A 19,546-nucleotide genomic window follows, 5' to 3' on the forward strand; every position below is an offset into this window, starting at 1 on the left:
TGCAACAATATTTTTAAAAAGATTGTTTTAATAAAACAATCCCATACATCTCATAATAACATAGAACCAAATTGCTTTAACAATTCATTTGAAAATAAAGTAGATCCATGCTTTTAATAGAAAAGTTCAACAGTTCTGCCACAACAGAAAATATCTTTCTTCTATTCCTACCAGTGTAATCTTACTTTAAATGTTCAAAAAGTCCCTCTGAAGCAGATCTTTTAAAATGAGCAAATATTTGAGAATTGTGGCTTGTGCCCAAAAACAAATTAGCAGCTCTTGATAAGAGAAAGCGTATTTCCAGTAAAGTGTGAATTAGTGAACAACTTGGCTACCAGATTTTAGAGAATGCTGTTCAAGATTTAAGTCCAATTAAAGAGCATTGCATTAATCTAAATCATTAATCTAAATTGCCACTCTGTAAGGAGGCCAAATGGGCTGAGATGGGGAGAGATAAGTGGGGGAAGAGAATTTAAGTGCCTCTGCAGACCAGATGCTGCAAAGGCCATAGTTTTAGGGACCAGTCAAATATACTATCCATTCAGAGTTGTTGCACCTTTGAATGGTCACTGAACGATTGGTCATTAAGTGTGAGGACCACCTTATGATCAAACAGGTGGTACAGTTTCCTCCAAGTTTGGTAACTGATTTGTTTACACCCTCAGGGTGAGTTGGACCAAGAACGTCTGACTAGACAACAGGAATTGACAGCCATGTATCAAATGCAGCATCTCCAGTACCAGCAATTTTTGTTACAGTAAGTCTATTGAAAGTCTGTGGGTTTTTTTGCTGATGACTCAAAGGTGTGTAATAGATTTGATGCTCCTGGGGGTATTCGTAACACAGAAAATGATCGTTAGAAAATTGGTCAAAAATGTGGAAACTGCAGCTCACTGTTTCAAAATGTAAGATCATTTACATTTAGCGAAAAAGAATCCTTCAGTAGGGTACAGTATTGGGGGTACAGTATTAGCCAGAGCAATGGAAGGAAAGGATTTAGGTGTGCCCATAGTTGATGATTGCAAAATGAGCAAACAGTGTGGTCATACTGCTAGGAAGGCAAATAAAATTCTGGGTTGCATTCATCATCAGAAGGAAAAAGGAGGTTATAATTCTATGTATGGATTTAGTCAAAGCCCATTTGGAATACTGTATCAGTTCTGTAGACCTTACTTAAAAAAGATATTGATAAGACTGATTGAGTGCAGAGATGGGCAATAAAAATGGTGCGAGATCCGAGGAACAAAAGATATCAAGAGAGCAGGAGGAACTGAGTATGTACAACCTGGAGGACAGAAGGAAAGGAGTGACATAATTGAAACCTTTAAATATATTAAGGATGCAAATAAGGTTCTAGAAGGCAGTATTTTCAATATTAAGCAAAAATTAAGAACATGAAGGCATAACCTCAAACTGACAGGAGGGAAGTTCAGAAGTGATGTTAGAAAATATTACTTCACAGAAAAAGTAGTGGAAGCTTGGAACCAATTTCTAGCGGAGGTTGTGAGTCAATCATCAGTAACCGAGTTTAAATGTGTTTGGGATACGCACATGTCCATCATCCAACAAAAATTTAAAATAAAAATAAATGATATATAACAATAATAATTAAAAATAATGAATAAATTAATTAATTAAAAAGAAAACAAAAAACAAACTCAAAGGATAGATTCAGTGGACCACTAAGTTTTTTTCTACCATCATTTTTCTATGATGTCTTTTTTTAGTGGTCTGGAGTCATATCTGTTAATTATCTATTCGTCCACATCAATTTGTAATTTTTTGTAAGCTTATTTATTGTTAGTCTTTTTCAAATTACACATTTTGCGCTTCTTTTATTATAAAAATTGGGGATTGCAATTTATATAATATAGACCTTATTTTTTAAAACTTTATTTACACTGAAGTATACAGTGCAATATGTTATACATAATACAAATTCTAAAAAATAGATAACTAACATGGAGGAGAGTCATCTTGAGCTTTAGTAATAGTTTAACATTTTTCTTCTTTTAAGTATATATTTTCAGAAAGTGAAATATAAAGATAAAGAAATGGGATAAAGGGTATTTTTATACCCTTCAGAATATTTTAGGACTCCAATATAGTTCTATGATCTGATATTAGTCTTTCTATTAATGTAATATTCTTTGTTTTAAGGTACCAGTTAATGTGACTTCCATCCCAGTACTCCATAGCATATATCAGGGTGTTCTTGATTCTCTTAAGGGCTGCAAAAGGGAGATGTAGAGATACTAGCTTCTGCAGCTTATGTATATGCATAGTCAGACCATTGTATGTTTCCAGAATCAGATTACATGGGCATGTGTTATATGTGCATGTATTAATAAAGGTTTTAAAAGTTTTAAAAAATGATTTTGTAAGTCAGAATGACTTTTTTGCATTTCCTTTTGAAGACAACAATATGCACAGGTGATGGCACAACAGCAAAAAGCAGCTGTCTCATCTCAGCAGCAGCAGCAGCTGGCTCTCCTTTTGCAACAATTCCAGGCACTTAAAATGAGGTAAATATGCTGGTTCCCTGGCCACTGATGTGTTTCTCTGACAAATACACATCTTTATTTGCATGCAATCATCTGTCTCATTCGTGCTTTACATTATTTACTTTGTATGTTACCAATGTATCATACTATTGAAGGAATGCTTATTGATCCAGCAGAGAATTTTGTCCACTGAATGGGATGGGTAGAATTTCCTGGGATTCCTTTTCTCTCATATTCTGGTGTTCAGGGAGCTGTGGTAAGGGTTCTTCCTGAATACCATGTCCTCATTCCACTGAAGCCTCTGCAGAACCAAATCACAGGGTAACATGTACTTTCAAGATTCTTCAGCTTCCTCAAATGGAATGAGGGTAAAAAAAATCTTACAGGTAGTCCTCCAGTTATTCCTGTAATCGAACCTGCAATTACAGCTATGATGGTTATAAAGCAGGTCACCATATGACTGGATCTGATTTTATAAACTTTTTCATGCTGGTTGTTAAGCAAATGCTGCTGTTGTTAAGCAAATTCATTGTTCACTGTGGGGCAGTTTTTGCTGGAAACCAGTAGTAAGTCCCATTTTCAGTGTTGTTTTAATTTTCGCTGTGTCTGGTCGTAAATTGAGGACTACCTGACTAGAAATCTGGTATTTGCAGGACTATTTATATCATATTTATTAATTTGTATCTTCCTGCAATATAATTATTTTCAATAATGCAGACTTTGTATTTAATTTCCAGCTGATAGTATTCAAATTTTTTATGAAACTTTTTGCTCATGAAAGATTTTGCTCAAGCCTGGAAAATACAGAGAAGTACAATACTACCTTAAAACTGGCTTTCTGAAAGGAAAGAAAACAAATGTATTAAAACAAGATAGCTTTTGTCCTGCGAGAGTGTGTTTACTCTCAGTCTTTATGTTATAGAAAAGTTGAACAGAACATGGTGCCACCTGTAACAAGATCAATGTCAGACACTAGTTCAATTTGGGAACTTCAGTCAACTGCTCCACAAACTACTGGTAGGAACAGTTTTTGAATGTGTTTATATTGGCTGCATTTAGATTGAATATTAAAAGTTATTTATAAAACCAAAGTTTCTGTGAAATTGCAAGTAACATAAGTTCTAAAGCTGTGGTTTGAAATTCATAGCAAGCCAAGATCTGCAACCATAATTTTAAGCAGTTATGAAACAATGATTTGTGGGATTTGGATATAATAAGCTATAATTGTTACTGAGATAGGGGTTATTGTTGAGCAGAATTCTGAGACAATGGTAGAAATCAATCAGTGACAATAAAAATGCAGAAGAAATCAAATCAAAATAAATATTTAGAAAGCATTTTATATTAAAAATGACATACTAAAGCCAATCAGCTGAACAATGTATTCAATAACATTCACTTCCTTACTTCAAACTATTTAAGGTCCTATTTATATAAATCTAAGACAGCAGTACATTAACTAGGTAACTTCTAAGAGCGCAAAATTTCTACATTTTTTCCTTGAGAAATCCAACTGGATTTTATGTTCCATATCTTTAGACCACATAGGAACCCAATCCTTAGGAACAAAAAAGGTTTCCAATATAAGAATTTGCCAAAGCTATGTACTGTAAATTCAATTAATTGACTAGAGAATATACTACTACCGGTACTAACTTAGTCTTATTCCCAATTTAAATGTTTGTTATTTTTATATACTTGAGTTATATACATTACACATCTGCAGTCTCTATTTTTTCTTTGTTTGCTTTGAAGTCTGGGAAGGAAGTAGTGTCTGGGACCTCCCAATCGATACTGCAACTCAGGGACCAGCTTTAGAACAGTTACAGCAACTTGAAAAGGCCAAAGTTGCAAAGGTAAGGAGCAGTGTATATTTTACTATATGACATGAAATCATTTTTACTTCAACCTCTAATTTATCTTTTTGTGGCAATTTACTTGATGTGGCAGATGCTATTTGCCATAATTAGAGTGCAATATTTTACAATTGGTTGATTAACTGCGTGTTATCAAATTGGTGTTGACTCTTAGTGATCACATAGATGGATTTCTCCATTACAATCTGTCCTAACTTGGTCCTTCAGTTCTTTCAGTGGTATATTGATTACCACATCCACCTTGCTCTGGTTGTCTTCAGAGCTTTTATGGGAGAACTAGATCGTCACATTATGTGTCCAAAGTAGGATAAATAGATCACCTTGAGCGAGAACTCTGGGTTGATTTGTTCAATGATCTATTTATTTTCTTGGTTGGACATTAAATAAAGAATAGTTAATTATGGAACAGATATTGTTTTAGCACATTATAAAGACAAAATACTGGGAAGACATTCACTACTATACTTGTAGGGAAGGATGCTAAGGCAAAATCATATACTAGCAAGAATCATGCAGTTATTTATAGAGATAATTCTATTGTCATATTTCCAGTATTGCTCTTAAATTTTAGCTAGAGCAGGAACGGAGAGAAGCTGAATTAAGGGCCAAAAGAGAAGAAGAAGAGCGTAAGAGGCAGGAGGAGCTCCGGAGGCAACAGGAAGAACTAATTAGGAGACAAGAGGAAGAAAGAAAAAGAAGAGAAGAAGAGGAGTTAGCTCGTAGGAAGCAGGTGATAATTCAAATATGTTCAATTATTACTATTGTCATGTTAAAAAAAGATGCCATTTTTCCAGTATTATGCATGTGTGTAAGAAAGAAATATTGTAGAATTTAATTTTATTCTTACATTTTTCTACCTTATATCAGTAAAGCCATAGGAACATCTTCAGGGCCGCTCTGAAGAATGTTGTAACTGTCTGTCAGATAAAGATGTTCAGATTCACTCAGAATTGAACCTGACCGGGCAAGACTGATTGAGGTGCCTGAAGCATGGTTTTGTAGATTTATTTGAGATAAGTGACCTTGATGAAGTAGACAGAATCGGTTTGCAAGCACCAGCAGATTTGTCTTCTCTGCTATAGCCCCTGCCTTCTTGAACATTCTGTCTTCAAAATTATGATGTCCCTGAATGTGGTTTTTCATAAATGACCTAATGAAGTGCCCAGGCTTAGAGGCAGACATGTATTAAGGGCCTCATTTCTTGACCATATTAACATCCATATATCTATGGTGGTAACTTTATTCAGCAGCCCTATATATTTATTTATTTATTTATATTGTTTTAATTATATTTATGGTTATGCCACTCAGAGTGACTTGTTGAGATGAGTGGCTATAGAAATCAAATAAATCAAAACATGTTTCAAATGTGGCATAGTGGTGCAAGTGTAGTATTGCAACAAAACGGCCCACAGCATGGAATTTGATCCTGACGGGGCTCAAGGTTGACTCAACTTTCCATCCTTCCGAAGTTGATAAAATGGGGTCCCATATTGTTGGGAGCAATATGCAAACAATGCTGACCTTGTAAACTGCCCAGAGAGTGCTATAAAGCACCATGCAGCGGTGTATAAATCTAAATGCTACTGCTATAGTCTCAAAAATCAAGAGCCTTGATAGTACAGTGGTTTAGTGCACCCTGTTATTAACACAGCTGCCTGCAATTTCTGCTGGTTCGAATCTCTCCAAGGCTCAAGGTTGACTCAGCCTTCCATCCTTTCTAAGGTAGGTGAAATGAGGACCCAGTTTGTGGGGGCAATAAGCTGACTTTGTATAAAATATACAAAAGAATGAAGGCTATTGCTTAATGCATTGTAAGCCACCCTGAGTCTCCGGAGAAGGGCGGCATATAAATCAAATTAAAAAAACAACAAAAAAAACAACAGAGAATTATGTATTAAATGGAAAAAATCCAAATATTTAAAAGCAATAATTTAATCAACATTCCAATTACCTTCTGTTTGTATTTTTAAAACTATAACATAATTTCCTGAAAAAAAATCTTGTAGTCTGTTTATTTGTACTCTGCGTGTAATAATTACTTAATAGTTACAAGGTTTTCTCTTTCTAAAAGGCAGACAGAGATTTCAGATGATGCCAATACAATTTGCTAGCTTAAATTTTTTTAAAAAATGCTTGAGATTTCAGATGATGCCAATACAATTTGCTAGCTTAAATTTTTTTAAAAAATGCTTGAATGACATGAACAGCAATGATCAAAGAAAACCCACTGTACTTCTACTCATCAGTTCCTCCATCCATAGTGCTTCATTTTGAATGAGCCAAGGAGCTTTCTTGTTGAAACATTTTGTGCAGCAAGAAAACAACCAGCAGAATCTGCCACACTCTAGGGAGTGAGGCATCAGGGTGGGCAGATAGTGCCACAGTTATGTATTGTGTATACAAATTTATAAGAAAAAATAATTTTTGAATAGTAATTTTACAATATTCAGCTCCTCATATTGCTTGTAAACTTTAAATAAAGAATGCACAAATAATCTTTAGGGGCTAAAAAAGAAATGAAGCTATATAAATTTGTGGGGTCCTTGGTGCTCTTTATCCAATTAATAAAAGATGTATAACAACACAGATTTCCAGGATGCTACCAGCTTTTTAGTAGTCGAGATTTTTCACTTCAGATTTAATAATAATAATAATAATAATAATAATAATAATAATAATAATAATAATAGTAGTAGTAGTAGTAGTAGTAGTAGTAGTAGTAGTAATGATGATGATGATGATGATGATAATAATAATAATAATAATAATAATAATAATAATAATAATAATAATAATAATAATATACCGCCCTTCTCCCGAAGGACTCGGGGCGGTGTACAGACAGAATTAAAACATAAATATACACTATCATAGTTAAAATTAATTAAAATAATTAAATAGTTTTGGCAGAATTTTAAAACCCAAAATTTAAACCCAATTTAAAATCATTCAGTTAGACAGCCCCGCCTGTTGGAACAGTAGGGTCTTGAGGGCACAGTGAAAGATCCGGAGGTCAGAGATGTTACGAATATCCGGGGGCAATTCATTCCAAAGGGCAGGAGCTCTGACAGAGAAGGCTCTCCTGGGTGTCGCCAGCCGACATAACTTGGCCGACGGCACCCTGAGGAGTCCTTCTCTGTGGGAGCGAACTGGTCGGTGGGAGGCTGTTGGTGGCAGAAGGCGGTCCCATAGATATCCTGGTCCTATGCCATGGAGCGCTTTAAAGGTGGTGACCAACACCTTGAATTGCACTCAGAAGGCCACTGGGAGCCAGTGCAGCTCGCGCAGGAGAGGTGTTACATGGGCGTAACGAGGTGCGCCCATAACCACCTGCGTGGCCGCATTCTGAACCAGTTGGAGCCTCCAAGTGCTCTTCAAGGGGAGCCCCATGTAGAGAGCATTACAGTAGGGAGGTGACGAGGGCATGAGTGACCGTGCACAAGATTTGACTATGAGCAACTAGATTAGGGGGATGTCTTATACCAATGATACTTTTTCGGCACTGAGTGCCCAAACTGGAATGCACATGAAACCGGAAGAGCAGCTGATGACGACTCGAGTGTCCGCAGAGAGGGCTCTGTGGGCCACCTTCGCCATCATGGTCTTATACTTTTAATCTTATGATTATGTTACAAATAAAGAGACATGGCTATACAGTCTTACTAGGTACTAATGGTGCAGTCTAACTTTTCTTTTTGTGAAAGGAGGAAGCTCTCAGGCGACAACGGGAACAAGAAATTGCACTAAGGAGGCAGCGAGAGGAAGAGGAACGGCAACAACAGGAAGAAGCACTTAGAAGGTTGGAAGAAAGGAGAAGAGAGGAAGAGGAAAGACGGCAGCGAGAAGAGTTGCTTCGCAAACAGGTGAAAAGAAAGATGCTGATTTGTTCAGAATGAGTAGACCTGATAATCTCTGTTGCCTTTATGGCAATAGATATTGCATATTTCCTCCCCAGTTATTATTATATTTTTAATATGTCATTCTAGATGAAACAGAAAAGAGATTATTATTAATTAAAACACAAGATTTTTAACAATTCAGAATTGATAAATGAAAATACTACCTCAACTAGACAAGCTTTTAAATGGACCTTGAAAACCTGTTTTCCCAACACTGGGATATCAGGGTGTTCCTCTTTGGTGTGCAGTTTTTGTTTAGTTCGAGTGTGTTTCTTTCCTACCTGTTACATGTACTATCATGTTTACTTTTTGTTGATCTGTTTTTTTCAGAAGTTATGTCTGTTTTTGCATTCAAGTCACCCACATGGGAGTAGATAGATGAGTTATATAACTAATATATAAATACACTAGGGTGTAATGCATTTTTTAGGACTGTTCAGTTGAATTATTTGAAATTAGTTCTATTCTACCCAATAGTTATGTTTTGGAGCAAGTTGCATTAATTAAAGCAGAGAATACGTACGTGTCTGTAGAATTGCTTTGAAAGTAAACATTTTAATCTAGAACTTTAGAGGATTTGCTTTTTTTCTGAACTGGAAAGGAAGAGGAGGCTGCCAAATGGGCACGTGAAGAGGAGGCCAAGCGTCAGGTGGAAGAAAACCGATTGCGCATGGAAGAAGAAGCAGCTCAGCAGCAGCAAGAAGAGGAAGAACGGAAGCGGAAAGAGCTGGAACTCCAACGCCAGAAGGAAATTATGAGGCTGAGGCAGCAGCAGCAGGAAGCTTTGCGTCGATTGCAGCAGCAACAGCAGCAGCAGCAACTCGCGCAGATGAAGGTATCAATGCTTCTCAGTGTAACTTTTGTATTGTTTTCAAATGAATAATGACTATTGTTATCAAATGAATATGAATTATGCTCATAATGAGACTAGAAATTCATCCTGTTAATTCTGCAAAATCTGTACAATTGTTGCTGTTTTTAACTTTAGAACGAGTAAGTATATCTCTTATTTCAATGAGCAGCCTGTTTGCTGTTCTGTGTTTCGGGTAGACAGAGAATAAGCCCTCTTTGGAGCTCCAAAGGAAGCTCAGGGTATTATTTCTTTACTCCTTAAACCAGGGGTGTCAAACTCACGGCCTGGGGGCCAGATCCGGCCTGTGAGGTGCTTAGATCTGGCCTGCGGGGCTGCCCTGGAAACATCAAAGGACCGGCCTGCGATGCCTCTGCCAGCAAAAATGGAGCTCAGGAAGACCACACAATGGCCTCCTGCAGTGGTCTACTAGTGAAAATGGAGCTCAGGAGGACCACATGCCACCTTCCCAAGCTCCATTTTCACTGGCAGACGGTTGCAGGAGGCCATCGCAGCCAAAAACGAAGCTCAGGACTATGGGGTCACAGGGCCCTTGGATCTTGAGGGCCAGGATGGGGGCTTGCCCTCTGCTGCCTAGGGTTCTGGACAGCCTGCACCGTCATCCAGGGTCCTCCGCATAACCTGAGAGGGACAGGGTAGCTCCTCTGGAGGACAAGGGTTTGGCACTCTTCCTGGCCTCTCCTTCCTCCGCCGGAGACAGTGAATTCCCTCAGGCCAGCCGACATTAGTGATGTCGAGCTGGCCACGCCCACCCTGGCCACGCCCACCTGGCCCCCAGAGGTCAAACACAATCCTGATGTGGCCCTTGATGAAATGGAGTTTGACACTCCTGCCCTAAACAAAAACGTTTACATTTTGTCAAGTAGCATGAGTTAGTTCTAAATCTAGAACTATGAGAGGAAACAGGTAGTCCTGGTTTAATGATCATTCCTTTAGTGACCTTAGTCACTAAGTATGGTTGTAAATCGCCTGCATTTACAACCATAGCATGTACTTCAGCTCCCACTACCTGTTTACCTCCCCTTCTCTGTCATTCCTGCTGCCCTGCCCTTTGCTACTCCAACTAACCTTTGCCGCCTTCTTCCTCCTACTACTGACAGAGCGCACCCAGTTTATCCAGCTCTTGGCCCTTTGCCATGCATTACACCCTGCATTCAACCACCATCCCAGCTGACCTTTGCCATCTTCCCCCGCCTGTTGTTCACAAGACACTGTCAGCTGAGGCAACTGCTGGTCCTTAGCAAAGCCTCCTGCAGTAGCATCAGGAGGAAGAAGACACAGAAGGTCAGCTGCAGGAGGGAGGTGGAGTGAGGGCAGCTAAAATATTAGAAATGCAGGGGAGATAGGCAGATGGGGGGGAACTGAATGAGAGGCAAGCGTGGCAGGACAGCAGAACCTCATCTGCTGAAGGGAGCTCACCAGGCCTGGATGAGGAGAAGGAAGCAGGACAGAACTGGTCATTTGTGCAGGCTAAGAGAAATGTGAGTTCCTTGTCTAACAACAGCATGGTCTTTGTCTAATGACCAGAACCAGGAACAACTGGAGTGGCTATTGCTAAGCACTGTGGTCACATGTTTTACCTAATAACCAGTGATGGAAATTCTGGCCCCTATTTGGGTCATTAAGCAAAGACTACTTGTGCAATATTTCTAGTGGTCACAACACTGGGTTTTAATACCATCATATTTTTTTTCTACAAGAAGCTGAAACTAAATAGTTAACCCAAAAGATGCAAGCTTATATAATTTACAGAATGTGATTATTTTAAAGACAGATTGTAATACTTTTCTGAATCTATACTACCCTTGATCGGTGGTGAAATCTACCACTCTAGCAAAACAAATACAGGTATTCCGTGACTTACGACTACAGTTGGATCTAGAATTTCCATTGCTAAGCAATGCGATCATAACATGTCATGTCATCTGACTACATCGCTTAGCAACAGCAATCCTGGCACTCCTCATTGCTGCTATTAAACAAATTCCAATGGTTGTTAGGTGAGGAACCCACCCCAATTCAAACCCTCCCAGCCACAAGCCTTGATTTTTCTGTTGTTTTCCTTTCTCCCCAGCTGCTTATTCCCTCCCACCATCTCTGCCCTTTTGGCTGCTCTGCACCCTTTCTTGCATCTGGAAGCCTCAGCAGTCCCTGCTCAGCAGTGTAGTGCAAAACTGTCTCACCCCAGGAAGCTCCAACAACAATATACCCAAAGCCTCAACATCCCAGGAAGTGTCCCATTTCCAACCGTAGTTGTCTTTGCCATCCTGTACACTCAAGGCCCCTGCCACCCCAACTGACCTTCGATGTCTGGTCCTGCAGCTGACGAGATACATCCATCCTGCCCCTTCCCAAAGCAGCTGCTGACCATGTGAGTTGATCTACCCCAGGTCTCATGAGGAAACCACGGTGCACAACCTGGGGAAGAGATCTCATGCAGCCAGCAGATGCCTTGTGAAGGGTCAGGGCAGGGACCACAGAGTGCAGAGGGCCAAAAGGATATAAATGCCAGGTATAGGTAGGTGAGCCAGGGGAGTTAAAGCACCCCTGTGGTGGTTAAGCGTGTGCAGGTTGCTAATTGCCTTAATTTTGATCATGTGACGGTGAGGCATTGCAACAGCTATAACCTTGGGGACCAGTCATAAATCCCTTCGTTAAGCGCCACTGTAACTTTGAATGGTCACTCAACAACTGGGCGCAAGTTATAATAAGCAATGCTGTATTTTTATGCATTATACTATACTGCTTCTTTTTTTTCTGTTTTTCAAGGCTGCCCTGTATGGCAAACCACTTCACTTTTACCGTAATCATTCTAGATAAAAAGTTTGCCCAAAGTCTCTGTCTCATGAATACTTCTATGGTCTTCCTTTGTTAATACATCTTTTTTGGCTTTTCCTTCTGAATTACTGGTTCTTCAACTGTTTTAGCTGTTTCCCTTCTTTTACATGGGATATTTAAGCTCAGTAAAATCCAGTTATTTTTCACAGTTAGTCTGAACCTTACTGCTGTAGAAACTATTTCTCTTTGTTGGCAATATGAAATTTATATTGAGCTACAAGCTTGGCTGTTATACAGAAAAAGATTGCAATTGTACAGTATAAGAGAGCAATAAGCAAATTGTGATTAAGTTAATACCTGTAGTCTTGTTGTTACCGTTTCTTTATTCTTTATCTCGTTTTTGATGTATTTCTTGTCTCCGTTAGGAGAATCTAACTGGTATTTTCTGTGTACATTTGTTCCTAGCTCCCTTCTTCTTCAACATGGGGTCAGCAATCCAGTTCAAGAGCTTGTCAGTCACAGGCAACATTATCATTAGCAGAAATCCAAAAGCTTGAAGAAGAGAGAGAAAAACAAGTTCGAGAAGAGGTAAATGTTATAGTTTCCAAACAATAAATAGTTTTGGGTAACTGTTGAGAGAGAATTTTGGAATTTGTTTCCTTAAGCCTGGGATGTGCATAGTGAAAGACTTTACATGATTCTACCCATTCTTTTCTGCTTCTGAAAAATCCACTGTTGCTTGCTAATATGAGTGGTGGCTACTAGAGGGCACTCCTGTGATGTTTTGCAATCAAGTTTTGCACTTACTATCTTCTAGCAAAGGCGTCAACAGCGTGAACTAATGAAAGCTCTCCAGCAGCAGCAGCAGCAGCAACAACAGAAGCTGTCTGGTTGGGGAAATGTTGCCAAGTCTGCCGGGACTACAAAATCTCTCTTGGAGATACAGCAGGAAGAGGCAAGGCAGATGCAGAAGCAGCAACACCAGCAGCAGCAGCAGCAACAGCAACAGCAACAGCAGCAGAGCAGAGCCCGCAGCACTACAGTGAGTAGCTCCTACTTTTTAATGTTTATAATTTCTCATTTAAGTCAAGACAGATTTAAATACTTCATCCTTTTTGTTCCCCAGCAACATTCAAATCGGCATACCAGCATTGGCAATTCAGTATGGGGCTCTCTAAGCACAAATCCTAGCAGCCAGTGGGCTTCAGATCTTGTCAGTAGTATTTGGAGTAATGCTGATACAAAAAATTCAAACATGGGATTCTGGGATGATGCAATCAAAGAAGTGGGCCCTCGTAATGCAACTAATAAAAACAAGAACAATGCTAGCATCAGGTAAGAATGTATATGGTTGAATTTTTCTTTCTTCTGTTAGACAATGCCAAAGCTTGCAGCATTTCTTATAAATGGTTCAGTGGATGAAAGTTTTCTATCAAACCACAGCACAACCAGGATTGCTTATTTCATCACATGTTAGGTTAGCTGGTATAAATAACTGAGAAAAGTATTAGGCAGGGTAAAAGGCCATTACATGCAGTGGGCTATCCAGCTTTGTCTTAAGAAGAACCTGGAGTGATTTATGCATTTCCAAAAGCTAAATCTGGCTTTTAAAAAAAGATTTATTTATCTTACCTGTATTATGTTTATAAATAACTCAAGGCATAATACATAATTGTATTATGTTTATAAATAACTCAAGGCAGAGAACATCTCTTATACTCCATCCTCTTCCTATTTCCCCCCCAACAACCAACCCTGTCAGGTGAGTTGGGCTAAGAGAGAGTACTGATCCAAAGCCTTCCTCATGGCCTTCATGACTAAAATAGGACTAGAATTCACATTTTCCAGGTTTCTAGCAAGGCACTGCGTGCCTGCCTGCCTGCCCGCCTGCCCGCCCGCCCGCCCGCCTAAAACATTTGTATAGTCACCCATCTTAATACTGAACTTTGGGTGGCTTACAACCTACTCTAGCATATATGTTAGGTCCAGTAATATCCAGGATGATGCACACAGGGCAAGACCTCTGCCGTGACTGCCTCCCTGTGACACATGTTTTTCAGATAGAAAGATGGAAGGTAATCATTGAACAGGTGGGGAAGGATAGTCCAGCCCAGTATGGAGCCAAATAAGTATAAGTAGGAGCAAATGGATAGATAGTAAGTCCAGCTGGCTGCATCTATTAAGATTATACCTTATTGTACACCCATATGATTTTTTAATATAATTGATAGATTGCTGGAGTTTTCTGGTTTCTTCCTATACTGTTCCTGGCAGTCTACATCTCTTCCTCATACTCTGCTGTGATAGTGTTTTTCTTTGTCCCAGTAAATCTATAGGTGTTACGAGCAGGCATAATAAGAAGGTAGAAGAAGAAGAAAAGTTATTGAAATTATTTCAGGGAGTTAATAAACCTCAGGATGGATTCACTCAGTGGTGTGAACAAATGCTTCATGCACTCAACACAGCTAACAACTTGGATGGTAAGCAGTAGTAAAAGGTACAAGCATCTTACAATATATACCATGCATGCTACCACATATTACAAGAAGTATCATAATTGCATTCTAAATCCATGATACTGTTTTATAGTTTAAATAAATATGAGAAAATTATAGAAGATCCAATACTCATTGCTCAATATTCTTGAGGAGTGGATATATAAATTGTGCTGCATAATACCACTTATACTTTTGAATTGTAGATCTTAGCACAGGACTTTCTGCATTGCTGAAAAATTAAAGTAGGAGTAGCCTGTTGTTTTCATTAGTAAGTAATTCAGTGACAATAGGAAACATTTTTTGTTTTTTTATTCAAGCAGAAATAATTTTGTTTTACATAAAGTTTTTAAAGACGTTTATCAAATAGTTGATACTGGAAAACTCTTGTCCATTGCATTACTGAACATTCTTTACAGAGTTCTCACAATTGAATCTTTCTTCTTGTTCTAGTTCCCACATTTGTTTCTTTCCTGAAAGAAGTGGAATCTCCTTATGAGGTTCATGATTACATCAGAGCTTATCTTGGGGACACCCCTGAAGCCAAGGAATTTGCCAAGCAGTTTCTTGAGCGCCGTGCCAAACAAAAAGCCAACCAACAACGGCAGCAGCAGGTTCATATTTCTGTTTTGGGGGAATATTTCCAAGTCAGAAATAGATATTACTCAGGCAGAGAAAAATGCATCAGATGGATGTGGAATTGTTCCTAAAAAGGAAGCATGTTTGAGCATGGATGTATTAATATAGAAACTATTCATCTTGAAGCTTTTCTTAAAACTGTATATAGATAAAAAGTAAATGGAATAAACTATGGTCATCTGGAAAATGTCTATCAGGTAACTGATAGCATATGAAAATATCTTCTGATACGTTCCTACAATAGGGGGAATGCTTCTTAGGCAAGTATTTTAATTTTACCTTAAAATATGTCCTTTATTTCCAGGATTCTGTATGGGGGATGAACCATAGTTCTTTGCATACAGTCTTTCAAACTAATCAGAGCAACAATCAGCAGTCCAGTTTTGAAGCGGTGCAGAGTGGCAAAAAGAAGAAGAAACAAAAAATGGTTCGTGCAGATCCAAGCTTGTTAGGTGAGTTTTAGAACCTTCAAATTATAATTAATTTGTAACATTGGTGTGCCTTCAAGTCAGCCTTAACTTCTGACAGCTGCCTGGACTAATCCCTGCAGTTTTCTTGGCAAAACTTTATGGAAGTAGTTTGCTGCTTCCCTCTCCCTAGAGCTGAGGGAGAGCAACTGGCCTAAAATTATCCAAGTATCTTTGGCAGGATTTCCCAGTTTCTAGACTGAAGCCATCATCCCATCAGACTGGCTCTCATGATGTAACATCATTGCTATAAATATCTTGCACATTTTTCTGCAATAAACCAGAAATTTAATATGGTATATTAAATAAATGGAGTCCCACAGAGAACATAGAAACTAAGATAGAAGAGTTGCTTATAACTATTTTTTCTCCTCTTGGGATTGCAGTTTTATTTATCAGTCAACTCCCTTTTAGTCCCCAGAATTTGCTTCACAGATTATTACTTCTGCAATCAGATGTATGCAAGAAAACAGCTGCTAAAGTTTTATGTACACATCTGTGCAGTTAAACTTCATATGCTCCATTCTGTTAATTTGTTAGATTCCTAAAAAACAGTAGATAGTGGGTATGTATTTTTTTATAAAATATGTGATTATCAAGAGAATTCTTCAATAATACTTTTATTACATGAATCAAGGCTTTAAAAGTACTGAACTGATATACTAGAAAGTTTTTTTCTTAACTACAATCTATAATTTCATATGGTTGTTTAATTACATGTAAATTGGCAAGTATGAAACATTTCATCTGTGAACTGATAAATTGTAAACTCGGACTGTCTTTTTCAGGTTTCTCAGTCAATGCTTCATCAGAACGGCTCAATATGGGAGAAATAGAGACGTTGGATGACTACTGAGTAGATACCACTCACCTGGCTTTTCCAATGTCTGTTAACCATGCATTCTCCACTGCCGGACAGAGTTCTTTCTCTTCACTACTGTCATCTTTGCCTTGCAAATGGATCACAGAATCAATCATCTCAGGCTGCTGTTTTTGCTTCAACAAATGCTTTCTGCCCAGGATTGCACAGCCACCTTCATTTATATTGGTCTTTGGTTTTTGTACTGGGTAGGCAGAAAAGAAGATTTATTCAGAGGTTGAATTCAAAGCACTGTGAGTGATTTTTTTTTTCTCCCAAGCTATTTGGAAAGCCATCTGGAGGTCTACATATGGTAGCGTCCTTCCCTTCTGTCATTACTTTCACAACAATAAGCCGGTGCAATCATGGTGGAGAGCTCATGGTTAACAGATGTCATTCAGAACCAAAATGCCATGCAGATACTGACTTCCATGCCTTCCAGTTTCAGGAGGTGCATTCATAAATTAACTGTAAAACTGCCAACAGCAGAAAATTTTTGTGGTGGGCAGCCTTCAGCTTGGATTGGTCTGGCATTGCACATCCCTGTCAGCCTATCTTCAGCACATTGCATTTGGGGAAGCTCAAGTCTGTCGTCATTAAGTGGTGGTGTCAACGCTACTTGAGTTCAGGCTTCGGCGCATCCAGCCTTCTTGAACAATTGGGGACTCAAGTTGTGGGAGGAGGCACTTCAGGCTGAATTTCTCCTGTAATTCTCTTTCCTCCATTGTGATTGGGCCAGTTATTTTGGACCCTTCTGCTGTGAATTTGTCTCGTTTCAGAGACACATAGGATCTTTACCATATGTATGTTCATCAGTTGGCTTTGTATGAGGATTTGACACTACCTTTGGAGCATGAAATGTAGCCAGATTTTCATCTGGTTACATATGATGGTGATTCAGGATTTTGTAAGTTCTGCAGCAGCATTATGCCAAGGAACAGGAGATGTCGTCTTCAAAGAAAAATAAATGACACAAGGAATTTGAGCATTGGCAGTGTCTATGTTTGTAAAAAAAAAAAAAAAAAGAATAAAATGCAGTGTGCTGGTTTTTGTTACATAGTACACTCTCCCATTACTTTCACTGTGCCCATATTTATATCATCCATCTTCTCCCAGTTATATTCCAGAATTCAGTGCACTTAGGTACCTCCACCCTTGTCCCCCACCCCAATCTCCCACTTGCGCAGTGAAGTTGCTGTGTGAAGATTTTTTTTGTCATCACCTGAAGAAAACAACTGAAGTTGCTTTAATTTTTCAATTGATTTTCCTCTCCCTTCCTCACCTTTCAAATGCCAATTTGTACAATAACTGTATAGAGATGGTTATAGACTTGTAAATAGTTTTGCATCTACTAGCACAGAGAAACCTGTCACAAATCTGCTCTCCTTTACTTTGTATACTTATGAAGCAGGGGGAGGTGGTAGTTATGTTTACAACAGATCTTTAAATTCCCTCTGAACTCTACATAATAAGAGGGAGGGGGGAAACGAGAAGTTTAAAAAAAAATAAAACCTGGTTGTATTATTGCACATATTGTTTGCTTTTGTCAAAGCCAGTTTTGGCAATCTTTTGTGGTGCTAAACTCAGCCTTGAAGTGCTACAAATACCCATTTGCTTAATTGACAAGCAAGTACACAGGAACTGGAGGGACAGCAGTTGCTTTATTTTGTAATCCTAGAGGAATGTTGCTGGTTTTTGATAATTTTAGAGGTGGAAATAAACATCAAGGCTGCAAATGTTTGACAAAGATTCACTCTTCACTTTTTTCCATTTGAAGACATTCGCTTATTCACACTCTTGTTTTGTTTATGCAAGAGACCAAGTCTGGGTAGTTCCTTTTACAGTTGTAAACATCTAGAATAGAGACTTTAATAAGCCCAGTGTGATCAAAACGGCAAGTACTGTATCAACAGTGGTGGTTGTTTTGTTTTTTTTCAAACTAAAAAAATGGCTCTCTAATCTACTTGTAAAAGATGCTGTCTTTTGGGAACAGAGGTGATTTTATGTGACTCTTAAATGTAGACTTAACACTTAAGTCTACACTCCTTAACACTTAGTTTTTGTGCTAGATTTCAATAGCTGTTTTGGGATGAGTTAAGGAAATAAAAAAATCAGAGTAACTGTGTTTCAAATTTTGTATAAACATTTTAGAATTTCCACTTCCCTTTCTTTAAATTAGTGTAACTGAATATTTTTTATAGAGCCCTATAGAACAGTTCTGTGCATCTCATCTCAAAAGTAAGTCATATTAAATTTTATTAGCCTTACTTCCAAATAAGTGTTTTATAATTGCTGTCTTCACATAAGTCTCAATTTTTTAAGAGTGAGATGTAAATAAATTATGTAAATAGGGATGTAGTCCTTATCTTAGATCAGTTTGCTAGTCCAAGAACGTGTATACAAACAATTCTGAGTATGTAAGAAGCCAGTTCTAAATTGAATTAATTTTAGTAAAAAGTGGCATGGGTAAAATTTGAAGCTCAGGAAACAATTGCCTTATTTGAATACTACTACTGCTATGCTGCTAATAATAATAATAGCCTTTCTTTTGTATAATCTTGTAATTCATGGAAAGACGGATGACAGATTGAGATCTCTAAATAGAACCTGACTGATTTGCAGTCAGTTGACAAAGATCTCAGACTTAAATTAGACAGACTGATACTATCTATGCAAAACATTCCACTATATGAACCCGTGGAGTCCAGTAAATAATTTTCTTTATTCATGTCAGAAGCACCTACAAGCATATAGAAATATAATATTCAATACTGAGCAAGTAAAATAGGCATAAAATAGGTTATAAAAATATAGATGAACACTTAAAAGATGAAAATAAGTAGGATTAGAACTAAATTATATTAATAATTTAATAAATAATATTTTTCTTTGAACCACCATTTGTAGTTGGTGATCTCAAGATTCTGGTAGAAAATGGATGTTTGCAACTTGAACTCTGTACTATAATGGATAAGACTCCTAAGCTGTGATTTATTAGAAGCTTTTCAAATTTTAGTTTGGACAGATTTTAATGTTTAAAGTCAATTCTCTGCAGAATTAATACTGATAGTTACAATTATTCAAATGCCAATTAATTACCTTATTAATAATGGTGTTATAGTGATCATCACACAGGCAGCTTTCTCCCTTAACA

The 19,546-nt window shown here is 38.0% G+C and overlaps 1 protein-coding gene across 3 annotated transcripts in view; it reads left to right on the top strand.

Annotated features, from left to right (window-relative positions):
* GIGYF2 (GRB10 interacting GYF protein 2) overlaps positions 1-17,377 on the top strand; it is a 97,236-nt gene extending 79,859 nt beyond the window's left edge. For 2 of the 3 annotated variants that reach the window (XM_034439725.3, XM_034439726.3), the window contains 14 exons: positions 666-757; positions 2,418-2,525; positions 3,427-3,521; positions 4,260-4,360; positions 4,953-5,111; positions 8,089-8,247; positions 8,885-9,118; positions 12,398-12,520; positions 12,750-12,974; positions 13,059-13,267; positions 14,258-14,412; positions 14,881-15,041; positions 15,371-15,518; positions 16,322-17,377. In XM_034439725.3, the coding sequence (XP_034295616.2) occupies positions 666-757; positions 2,418-2,525; positions 3,427-3,521; positions 4,260-4,360; positions 4,953-5,111; positions 8,089-8,247; positions 8,885-9,118; positions 12,398-12,520; positions 12,750-12,974; positions 13,059-13,267; positions 14,258-14,412; positions 14,881-15,041; positions 15,371-15,518; positions 16,322-16,389 (2,037 nt within the window). In that variant the 3' untranslated portion in view covers positions 16,390-17,377. The remainder of the gene's footprint in view (positions 1-665; positions 758-2,417; positions 2,526-3,426; positions 3,522-4,259; positions 4,361-4,952; positions 5,112-8,088; positions 8,248-8,884; positions 9,119-12,397; positions 12,521-12,749; positions 12,975-13,058; positions 13,268-14,257; positions 14,413-14,880; positions 15,042-15,370; positions 15,519-16,321) is intronic. The other variant, XM_060683001.2, reaches the window with a different exon arrangement.
* Positions 17,378-19,546: the final 2,169 nt, after the last annotated feature.

This window comes from Pantherophis guttatus, chromosome 6 (assembly GCF_059756535.1).
Source record: "Pantherophis guttatus breed Tessera chromosome 6, ASM5975653v1, whole genome shotgun sequence".
Lineage (NCBI taxonomy): Eukaryota > Metazoa > Chordata > Lepidosauria > Squamata > Colubridae > Pantherophis > Pantherophis guttatus.